This window comes from Gekko japonicus, unplaced genomic scaffold, assembly GCF_001447785.1.
Source record: "Gekko japonicus isolate JY-2015 unplaced genomic scaffold, Gekko_japonicus_V1.1 scaffold151, whole genome shotgun sequence".
In the NCBI taxonomy this organism is placed as follows: Eukaryota; Metazoa; Chordata; class Lepidosauria; order Squamata; family Gekkonidae; genus Gekko; species Gekko japonicus.
In genome coordinates, this window is record NW_015174277.1 from 722,457 (window position 1) to 734,532 (window position 12,076).

A 12,076-nucleotide genomic window follows, 5' to 3' on the forward strand; every position below is an offset into this window, starting at 1 on the left:
TTCCCCCCGGTTGCATTGGTCAATTTCACACTATTTGCTGCACGGCCGTATTTTGACCTGCAGCTCCCTCCGATTTTCCCCACGTCTTTTCGATCCTTGTTTTTTGAGAGCGAGAAGATGCAGGGGAAATCAGGGGGAGCTGTGGATCAAAATACGGCCGTGCAGCAAATAGTGTGAAATTGACCAATGCAACCGGGGGGAACAGAAAAGCGAGGTTAGCACAGCTTCTTGTGGGAAATTTGTCACAGTCTAACCATCCCCATTAAAAATAAACTGGAGATTGGCCTATAATTGCCTACCTCATCATTAGATAATACATGTTTTTAAAGCAAAGGTGTAATAACTGCCTCTTTCAAAGATCTAAGAAGAGCCCCTCAGCTAGTGAGGTATTAACAATCCCAGCATGATTTCAGGATTCAGGGTGGACTTCTTAAAAAAAGTCAGCTCCTCCAGTGGTCGAGGAGAACACAAGCAATGGCTGTCACACTTCTAAGGACCCTGTCAGCATCCATAGGCAAAATCAAAAGGACAAGGAGATGCTTCTGATCTACTCTCAAGTTGGCCTCCAAGTCAGAATAGATGCGAGAGATTTTATCAGCAAAGAATCTCTCCAAAACATCACAACTAGGGAGCAGATTAACATTGCTGGAAGACCTCCTTGACTTAGCTCTTACAAGTCATGAACTACTTTAAATAACTGATCTGGATGAGATTCAGGCTGGTGCAATCGTTGCAGAGAAGCAAGCCTTCTTTGCTGTCCTCACTACCATTCCATAGGCTTGCCAGGGGCTCTGATTAATCCTGAGTCTTCCACCAAAATCATTCTAGTTGTCTCCCAGTACAGTTCATACTTTCCAGCTCCCTCACAAATCACAGAGCCTGAAAGCTACCAGAGCATGGGAGATGACATGAAGAACTGATCCTGTCTGTGGTGCCTCCACAGAACTGGAGAGGCTCTGAAATGTTTGTCACCTTGGCCCTTTGTACTCAGTGTGGGTAAACATTTCAGAAATAAATAATTAGGTGTGAGCCTTGAATGAATTCTTGAGTCACTTGAAAAATAGAAATACAGTGGTTACCAGTAAAAAAGAATAAGAGCCCAGTAGCACCTTAAAGACTAACAAAACTTGTGGCAGGGTATGAGCTTTCATCACTCACTGTTCACTACTTTAGATCAAAAAAGCTCATACCCTGACACAATTTTTTGTTAGTCTTTAAGGTACTACTAGACTCTTGCTCTTTTCTGCTGCTACAGACAGACTAACATGGCTATCCATCTCCGTCTATCACAATGGTAGTCAGTTTGCAACTTAATATGTAGTTTAAGTTTTTCCATGACTCCAGATGGTAACATATTATAACTAGGACTTAGGAAAGCCACAGTCAGTTGGCGACTCTGAAAACTGGGGATCATGTTTAGCCTGAGAAAGAAACCTACAGTCCTAAAGCTATAAACAACTTCCAATTTCTGTTTTGAAACCACAGACATAAGATGGACACATCCGAAAGAGAAAGATGCATGCACATGAGTGCACTTTCAATTTTCTTCTCTCATCTGTGAGCTGATAGGTTCAGTTCAAGATGCTCATGATTATCTTTACAACCTTTCATGACCTGGGGCCCGCATACTCAGGGGACTGTCTTTCCTGCTATAGACTCATGCACCTGCTTAGATCTGTCCATCAATTTCTGTCAATAATGCCACCTTCTTGGCAAGTCTGGCTGACAATCTACTAGGATTTGGCTTTTCTCAAATACTGCCACCCAGTAATGGGATCGCCTGGCTGAAACAGTGTGCTGGGACCCCAGTGAAGCCATGTGCTATACAACTTCAGGGAGCTTTTTATTAAGCTGAAATTGTATTTCTGGTCCATGAAGTCTATTTCCCATCCTGGAGATTTGTATGAATTGGCTGTTGATGAACATTTTGAGCTTATGGTAAAACTTGGGTCATGTTTTAATTTCAAGGGGTGCATTTTTATAGGATATGATGTCAATCTAGCAGTTTGAAAGCAAGAAATTGCAAGTAGATAAATAAGTACCGCTTGGGTGGGAAGGTAACAGTGTTCCGTGTGCCTCAGCATTTAGTCATGCTGGTCACATGACCATGGAAACATCTTTGGACAGCGCTGGCTCTTCGGCTTGGAAACGGAGACTTTCGAGCAATGGAAACCTTTACCTTTAAAACAGTACTATTAGCTGCTGTTCTTTGGGAAGGGCTGGACAAAAATAGTTCAAATGAATGAATGAAATATATTTTGCAAGGTTAATAGAAAGCAACAGTTTTTCCATGACTCCAGATGGCTACGGACAGCTGACTACTTTATCCATTGTCTCCTAGGTGGCCGTATGATCTCTCTTAAAAATCACAGAACTAGTGCAGTTACTACTAGCCCTTTTCTAAAGACATGTAAAAAATTGAGAATGAAGGCCTGGATGTCCTCAAGGGATAAAAAACGTTTACTACCATCCACATTCCAACTTCTTGTACTACATCATCAGCCGATAGAACTGACCATACTATGTCTGATAAAGAGCAAGTATATTATTTATGGGAAACGGATGACAATTCATAGCTCCATAGGTTTTAGTCCTTGGAGGAAGGGCTGGAGCCCTGACCTAAAAACAAAAACAAACAAACAAACAACAGATGCAGAAAAGAGTTAACTGGATTGCAAACACTACAAAATCATCTAATGATAAACTCTGCTCCAAAGATGTGTAGGAGACATGATAAAATCATTAAGTTGCACCGGGTAGCAAAAGAGAATTTCAGGCCCCGGTCACATGGCAAAGTTGCCACGGGAGAGGCACGGATGGTGGGCAGATTATCCAGGCACGATCACACCCCAACATCTGGGAAGTGGAGCGCACCCGTGGCTTACCGCCGAAAATGTTCGTTAAAAAAGTAGTACCTCCAAAGTACTAGTAAACGTTTGCCACGGGCTGCATCCAGACTCCCATGGTGTGATCGCGCCGGCATGCGGCATTCCCCTCCGGTCCCTCGTTTACCCGCCGGCGCTGAGGGAAGGACCAGTGGTGTGCCGCCGGCAGGTCTGACTGCGTAATTGCAGATCAAACTGTGACAGGGCAATTAGCCATGCCTCCCCCCCACGATATCCAGCCCGTGTGACTGGGGCCCCAGTTTGCATAACAAATAAATCTGTTTTAATGGGAAAAAAACTGAATTTTGGAAGTAAAATGCAGCTACAAATACTGGTTCAACCTGGTTTATAATGTCCCCATTTGCATCTCTTGTTCCTTTATGTAAAACAATAAAAATAAACCCTCAATGGAAACTAGCACATCAAGATGAAAGATTCTAGTGTAACTCTCATCTTCATGAGTTAACTTTCTATCTGCAGGGATATTTACTTAACCCTTTACTTATCAAAATGGAACTATAATGGTTCTTAGTCCATTACAATGCAATGGGCCTGCTCTGTGGGGAGGGCGGGGTACAAACATGATAATAAATAAATAAATAAATAAATAAATAAAATAAATCCTTGCCTGCATTTTGAAATGGTACATTTCAGGAAGAACAGTATGATACACAAATGCTGCGCATGGTTGCATATGAGATCATGGTTTCCAAAACAGACTAATAAAGGATTACAGTGGCCTTCAACATAAATTCCTGGATCATGCTTAATTACCCCCAATTTCCAGCAATTACCCTATCAAATCATACTTTGACCTTACCAAATGACAATTTCTCAACAATTATGCATAAGTTAACAATAGTTTATATTCATCTTATTCAATACAAGATATTCTGGCCATCCCTGTTATTATTTACCATAATAACTTTTCATGCTACATTCACCTAGGGTTTCCATTCAAGGGATTCTTGGTTAACACAACTGACATGTTTATTTTGATAACTAGATCTGCTGAGATTTCATGTGCAAATATTAGCGCAAAACCCAAACGTTTAAAGGAGAGAAGGTTTTTTTCCCCCTTTGCAAGGGAAGATCTTTGTCTCACTAACCTGTTAGTGTTCTTTGAGGGGGTGAACAAACATGTGGACAGGGGAGATCCAATAGATATTGTTTACCTTGACTTCCAGAAAGCTTTTGATAAAGTTCCTCATCGAAGGCTCCTAAGTAAGCTCAAAAATCATGGGATAAAAGGACAAGTCCTTTTGTGGATCAAAAACTGGCTAATTAATAGAAACAGAGAGTGAGTATAAATGGGGAATTTTCTCAGTGGAGGGTGGTAAGCAGTGGGGTACCACAGGGATCAGTACTTGGTCCAATGCTTTTTAACTTGTTCATTAATGATTTGGAGTTGGGAGTAAGCAGTGGCTAAATTTGCGGATGATACAAAGTTGTACAGGGTGGTGAAAACCAGTGAGGATTGTGAGGCACTCTAAAGGGATCTGTCAAGGATGGGCGAGTGGGCGTCAACATGGCAAATGGGTTTCAGTGTGGGCAAGTGCAAGGTGATGCACATTGGAGCCAAAAATCCTAAATATAAATACACGTTGATGGGGTCTGAACTGGCAGAGACTGATCAAGAGAGAGATCTTGGAGTTGTAGTAGATAACTCACTGAAAATGTCAAGACAGTGTGTGACTGCAATAAAAAAGGCCAATGCTATGCTGGGGATTATTAGGAAGGATATTGAAAACAGATCAGCCAATATCATAATGCCTCTATATAAATCAATGCTGCGACCTCATTTGGAATACTGTGTGCAGTTCTGGTCACCACACCTTAAAAAGGATATTATAGCTTTGGAAAAAATGCAGAAAAGGGGAACTCGAATGATAAAAGGGTTGGAACACTTTCCCTATGAGGAAAGGTTAAAGCGCTTAGGGCTCTTTAGCTTGGAGAGACAACTGAGGGGTGACATGATCGAGGTTTATAAGATTATGCATGGGATAGAGCAGGTAGAGAAAGAGGGACTTTTCTCCCCTTCTCACAATACAAGAACTCGTGGGCACTCTATGAAATTGCTGAGCGGTCGAGTTAGAACAGATAAAAGGAAGTACTTCTTCACCCAAAGAGTGATTAACACATGAAATTCACTGCCACAGGAAGTGGTGGCAGCTACAAGCATGGATGGCTTCAAAAGGGAATTAGATAAGCATATGGAGCAAAGGTCCATCAGTGGCTATTAGCCACAAGGTATAGATAGGGGCTCTGGGGCAAGTTATGCTCTGTTTTATTGGTGCTTGGGGGGGGGGTCAACAGTGAGAGGGCTTAAAATGTCTTGGCCCCACTGGTGGACCTCCTGATGGCACCTGGTATTTTTGGCCACTGTGTGACAGAGTGTTGGACTGGATGAGTTTTTGGCCTGATTCAATATTGGCGTCTCTTATGTTCTTATGTTTATGTTATCCCAAAACTTTACTTTTTCATGTTGTTCCCTTGTTCTTGGCACTGGTGCCATTATTTTCCCCCCTTTTTGCTGGGTACAGAACCTAAGTAACCAGGGATCATTTAGCCCAGTGTTTCCCAACCTGTAGATAAGGAAAAAGTGTCGGAAAATGGACAGTAGGCAAGCCCCCCTAGTGGCCACCTTTGGCCTATCCATTGCTGTTGTTTATATTTTGGAAACCAACATCTGGCCCTGAAAACCCTGATATTCCATGTCATACATTAGTTTCCCCCCCACTGCATATACATGTTGATCAAGTAAAACATGTCCTGATAGTTACTAGTGTGAGTTTCTTTGAATTTCAGGGGGCATTAGAGAGAGAAGGAGAGGGTGGTCAAAGGCTGGAATGAATAGGCAGAGCTTGTGTATGTCAAAATGCCATTTGCTTGGGGCTCATAGTGGGGGCAGCTGCACCCTCTGTGCAGTGTTTGCTGGTTTCTCAAATAAATCTGGTTAGCCACTCTGTTTTGCAAGCCTTGAGGAATTTTACCAGATCACCCAGGGCCCTGATCTCTCCTGGAAGAGCCAGGGTCAAAAAGGCCCTGGCTGAAGACAGCTGGACAGTCTTTGGGACAGGGACCACCAGTAGATATTTTCACTTGAGCATAATGCTCTACAGGCAATGTACCAGGACAGGCAGTCCTGAAGGTATGCTGGCTCCTGACCGTTAAGGGCTTTAAAGGTCAACACCAGAACCTTGAACTTGATCCAGTCCTCAATATGGAGCCAGTGCAGCTGATAGAGCACCAGTTCAATATGCACTCTAAAGTGTGTTCCTTTCAGAACCCTCGCAGCTGTGTTCTGGACCAGTTGCATTTTCCAGATCAGCCTCAAGGGAAGCCTTATGCAGAGTGAGTTACAGTAATCTAGCCTCGAGGGGACCATTGCATGGATCACTGTGGCTAGATTGGAGGGTGACAGTTATGGGGCCAACTGTTTAGCCTGGCGGAGATGGTAAAACGTCATCTTAACCACCTCAGTGACCTGGGCCTCCACTGAAAAGGAGGCATCCAGGATCACTCCCAAACTCTTGACGGACAGTGCAACTGACAACAGCACCCTTTCAAGAGAGGGGAGTTGGCAATCCATCCCAGTCCTCCCAACCAAGCCACAGGACCTCCATCTTCACTGGATTTAGTTTCAGCCTGCTCTGTTTTAACCAACCAACCAACCACAGCCTCCAGACCCCTGGCCAGATGTTCTAGAGCAGCCTCTGGCTCGCCGCTTATCAGAAGATAGAGCTGGATGTCATCAGTGTACTGTGACAACCCAGACCATGATACTGTGCCAGCTGGGCAAGGGGGCACACAAAGATGTAACATTGAGGAGAGGATAGCCCCTTGAGGGACTCCACTTTTCCCCTAGCACCACCCTCTGTCCCTGTCCTTGGAGAAAGGAGGTATACCACTATAACCGTGTCCCCCAAATCCCCATGTCAGTGAGGTGGTGGGTCAAAAGGTCATAATCAACTGTGCCAAATGCTGATGATAAGTCACACAATATCAGCAGCGCTGACCACCTCAATCCAGCTCCCTGTGGAGATCATCGGTGAAAATGACCAAAGCCATCTCCATCCCATGGCCAGGTTGGAACCAAGATTGGAAGGGATCCAAGGCTGAGGTTTCATCCAAGAAAACCTGGAGCTGCACCGCTACTGCTCTCTTAACTCCCTTTTCCAGGAACTGTAAGTTCAACACTGGGCAGTAGTTGGCCAGACCACTAGGATCTAAGGATGGTTTTTTTTCTAGAATGGCCTAATCACTGCCTCCTTTAAACTCCCAGGGAAGACCCCTGAGCTCAGGGACAGATTTACGATGTCCATCACGGAAGCCTGTGTTCCAACACTGCCTGCCTTAACCAACCATGACAAACACAGGTCAAAGAGGAAAGTGGTGGGCTTCATAGCATCTAGGATCATGTCTATCTTGGCTTGTGAGAGCAGGCTGAATTGGTCCAACACTGGACCTGAAGATGGCTAAGGGGCTTGCTGAACTTGATGGGTGCCGAGATCATAGTTTGTATAGGGTGCCAAAAAACCTTGGGCCAGTCCTGGATAGGTAAAACCAAGTAAATTTGGACATGTGGGTCACCATACCAAAAAGACTGGGAACTGCTGGTATAGTCAACATGATGGTATCATGGTTCCACACAGCATTTTGCCTGTGTGATGACATCATGAAACCAAAACAGGTAAGAGAAGAACTACTCTGCCATCATTTGGAATGGGGAACATTTCTGCCTCCTTTTGCAGCCCCCACAAATTATGACTGAAAGGGGAATGGGGTCCTGTTTCACTTCTTGTTTAACAAGCAGTACAATTTCTTGTGACACTTGCCTCTCCCTTTTGGCTCAGCGTTATTCATAATAATTGTGCCCCAGAAACAGGTGAAATGAATATGGAAAATCTACACTGGGCTTCCCCCTCTTCCTGCTTTAAGGCAAAATGCTCAGTTTTATGGTAAAGCACACTTTTAATAAACATACAATTATTTTTTTAAGTGCAAAAACAATACCTGTAAAACAGAAGCACCACTGTGAAGAAACTGCAGGCCACTTTCAGCCGACTCAATTCCTCCTGTTGCTAGAATGGGAAACCCTGGAACAGCAGACGCTATAGCAGAAACGGCGCGTAGGGCGATGGGTCTGATGGCGTTTCCTGTACAAAATAAACAGAGTGTATTATTTATGAAGAGATGCTTAGTCTTCTCCCATGCCTCCCCACAATTTTGAAAAAAGCCTATTTGTCCTCTTTGCATTCAAGCTTTTCCACAAGATCCCCTTCCTCAGCATAGCCTTCCCATGATGAATCTTACACTTAATTAAGGTTGGCAGCTAACCCCTGTAATTTTAACAAGAATATTGTATAGTGTGTATTGTACAAATTTAAACCACTGAGGAAGACTTCATGGTCAAAATGCATTAGGTTTGGTTAACAATTATTTTACGTTATTTCTAATTGTACCCGGTCATAGGAAAGATGCTTGTAGTTGTGTCCCCATGTGTACAAATGTGATTTTACTAAAAATTTACACCACGGGAAAGAACCTTTATATGTAACCAAAAATTTTGATGCACAGTTGTTAATATTTATAATTTGATTAAAGTTGTTGAAATATTATTTTAGCTTTTTTGTAATTGGCATTTATATTTCCATATGTAATTAAGTTTTTTTTTCTTTTTTCCAACTTTTTGGGTTACCTAAATAACCAGAAGTGACACCATGGTGTTGATGCAATGGCACTTTCTCTCACCACACCCCCACATTTCTATAGCAGGAGACCTGGTCCCCCTTATGAGTGGACCACTTTCAGCAATCACACTACCCATAGTCAGCTTAATTAAATAATAATTTCACACAAGGAATGCACTGAGTCAATGTCTCCTGTACCCCCAGTGCCTTTGGTTTGACATGACCTTGCAAACAAATAGCATTAAATAACTTTCCTGATAAAGGAAAGACACATATGACCTCATATTCATGAAACTGAAGGTGGGATAAGGCAAAGGCAGCCAGTTAGAGTGGGCTGTTCAAGCCACTGACCCAGAAGCTTGCTTTACGTATTTAAATGGCTATAGTCCACATTGCATTTACACAGAGACACTCTTCATTCCATCTGTGAAACTCTGAAGTCAAAACCCAGCAGACGTACAAACAGCACAAAACATTCAACAGCAAGTTGGAGGAGAAGCCTTTCTCAGACAGGGAAGTGGCCTACCAGACTCCACCTCTCCTCTGCACGACCAAAGAATGACTGTGCCATTTTGGCATGGCAAATAAGTAATATGGCCACATTAAGGTGTCTCCCATATTGGAGAATATTTAACCGCAGTTTTTAAAGGCAAAATCTGTTTGCTGTTATGGTTTTTCAATAGAACATTGAAAAATCTGTCGTGTTGTCATTTTTTGAAAGATGTTTCTTCTGTGCTTATTGCCTGTAGCAAAATGTCACCTCCCTCTAACAACCCGCCATTTTACAGTCAACATTGGTCTTTATAAACAGGATGTCTGACAAGCCTATCCCATCAATGCTAGTTGCGACTGAATCAGCATCCAAATACACAGACAAGCTGTCTCTATTGACATCTGCTCCTGATTCAGCATATGAATTATCCTCTAGGGTTATGCCACCTTCAGCTGCTTCAGCACAGATTCCTCCTCATTATTTACCTACTCTGGCATTTCTTCCATCTTCAACACTGAACTCGCATCCCATCAACATCTGCTCCAGAACCAGCATTCAAGCTGCCTGATAGGTGTGCCGTATCAACACATGTCTTCAAGGGACAGAGAACCATCTGAGTTAGTGACTAGGAATGCTGAGATAATTTACTAGGCATAGGCATGATGGTGCAGTGAAATTACACCTCACCTAGTCAAAGTAGCTGCTGAAGCCAAAGAGGGAGGAAAAATGCAATTTAATTAAGCACTTAACTCTAAGCTGCAGGGGGAAAAACTGCTGCGATAGGGTTCTTCAGGACCACTAGTAAATATATGACCGAAGTTGGGATTTTTGTGAAAAGACCTTAAAGCGCCTAAGTAAAGATCATAGCAAAACAGAACATCACAATGAGAAAAGAGAGAGGACAAAGAACTCCCATTGGGCATTAATGGATGGCTTGATATTTACAGTTCGCTTTGCAAAATCAATCTTAATGAGACTAAGAGGAACACACAGAGTTCTGTTAAAGTTCTATTGGCAGGACCTTGCTCTTTCACATTCCAAGCATAGCTTTTGAGTCTATAGTCCAGTCATGAAAAATGAATACACCAGAACCATGGTATCTTGGATATAAGGCACTCCCCTCCAGCAGTGTACAAGGTAAAACCCCTCAACCTTTAAGACTAAGCTGCACATTTAAAAGTCAGTGACTCAGGTGTTATGGGGACCAGTTGCAAGCTGCATCTCTCGCATGTATGTCCTGTGACATCTCAAAAAAGAAATGTGAAGCATGACATCATTCCATTCAGCATCCCAATTCACTGGTTGTTGCATGGAGGGGTGGAGAAATACTCAATGTGAAAATGCCCGTCATACATTTAATGTATTAAATACTACCAGAGATACATGCTGGAGAAATGTTATTAGATTTAGTATCACGTGGAATGAAACTTGGATGATGATGACAATTAATTCTAGATATGCAAAGAAAAAAAGGTAAGCAATTGCCAAAGAAATAATAATAAACACATGAGAATTTCTTCTTAACAATAGGAGAGTGATACATGGATCAGATTACATTCCAATATCATAATTGTTTATGTAACTAACTATACTGAAAGAATGGCAAAACCTGTAGATTAAAATACCCAGTAAAGCAGAACACCCATCCAGAAAGTCGTCTTCAAGCATTCTATATATGGGACCAGGGGTCATTTGGGGGGGGGGGGACGCGGGGGGACGCCATCCCCCCGGGTGAGGTGCGGGAGGGCGGGGCCTGGAGCTCCCTGCTGGTGCCCGCTGGAGGTCGCCGCCGGCTGTGGGGAGGACACACTTCCGGTGATGTCAGGGGGTGTGACATATGCTAATGAGTTATGCTAATGAGTCCCCCTAGCTCTTTTTCTACGAAATGACCCCTGTATGGGACCCACTAATTCCCAGACCACAGAATGCATACAAGCATGTGACAAGGAGTAACACAACATCATGGACAAGTGAAAGTCATGTGACAGGAAGAGGAGGATCCATGGTCACTGAACCTGCCTGTGCTAGTTTGGTGTAGTGGTTAAGTGTGTGGACTCTAATCTGGGAGAACCAGGTTTGATTCCCTACTCCTCCACTTGCACCTGGCTGGATGACCTTGGGCAAGCCATAATTCTGGCACAGCTGTTCTTGAAAAACAGAAGTTTCTGTCAGAGTTCTCTCAGCCCCACCTACCTCACAGGGTGTCTGTTGTGGGGAGGGGAAGGGAAAGGAGTTTGTAAGCCACTCTGAGACTCCTTTGGGTAGTGAAGGGCGAGGTATAAATCCAATCTTTTCTTCTTCTCTTCTTCTAAAAAAGGAACCATTTCCTTTGCCTTATTTTCCTTCTTCTTCTCTCAGTGTATGTGTAAGGAGAAGACAGGGATCATAATTTTACTCTCAACACATGACCACATGCAGCAGGTTCCAAAATGGAACTAAAATGCAGCTCTAAAGGGGGTTGAACTCAGCATGTGGGGCTCTGCAACCCACCTGAAGTCCTGACCCATAGATTGAAGACCATTGACCTAGCAGATAGATTCCTGGCACACAAATAAAGGTTGGTGCCCCAAGACATATCAGATGTCTAATGGTAGCCATGTGAAATCTTACAATGAGTTTGATTATCCAGGGGCTCCGTACATATTTATTTATTTATTTATTTATTTTGGGACTTATACATCAGGCAATTGGAAGACAGCCCAGATGTAAATGGTATTGCAGGAAACACTTAGGCGTAGGCAGGGGCCGGATGGAGCCGGAGCTCTCCGGAGCGCCGCTCTGGGAGTGAGGAGCCCAGGGGGCGGGGCTTCACAGGGTTGCGGAGATCCGCGGTGCCCCGGGAAGCCTGGCCACCCCTCCCTGCACTTCCCGGAGCCGCGGAGATTCGTGGCAGCTTGGGAGGCCCGGCCACCCCTCACTGCGCTTCCTGGGGCCGCGGAGATCCGTGGTGCCCCGGGAGGTCTGGCCACCCCGTCCCAAGGTTCCCGAACTGGAGCCTTGAACTG

General features: G+C 43.8%; 1 protein-coding gene across 1 annotated transcript in view; it reads right to left on the reverse strand.

Annotated features, from left to right (window-relative positions):
* The window catches only part of LOC107120997 (dihydropyrimidine dehydrogenase [NADP(+)]-like), a 135,146-nt gene extending 125,520 nt beyond the window's left edge, over window positions 1-9,626 (reverse strand). The window contains exons 1-2 of the mRNA XM_015423791.1: window positions 9,557-9,626; window positions 7,902-8,044 (exon numbers count right to left, since the gene is read on the reverse strand). Coding sequence (XP_015279277.1) covers window positions 7,902-8,044; window positions 9,557-9,626 — 213 coding nt within the window. The remainder of the gene's footprint in view (window positions 1-7,901; window positions 8,045-9,556) is intronic.
* Between the last annotated feature and the right edge of the window lie 2,450 nt (window positions 9,627-12,076).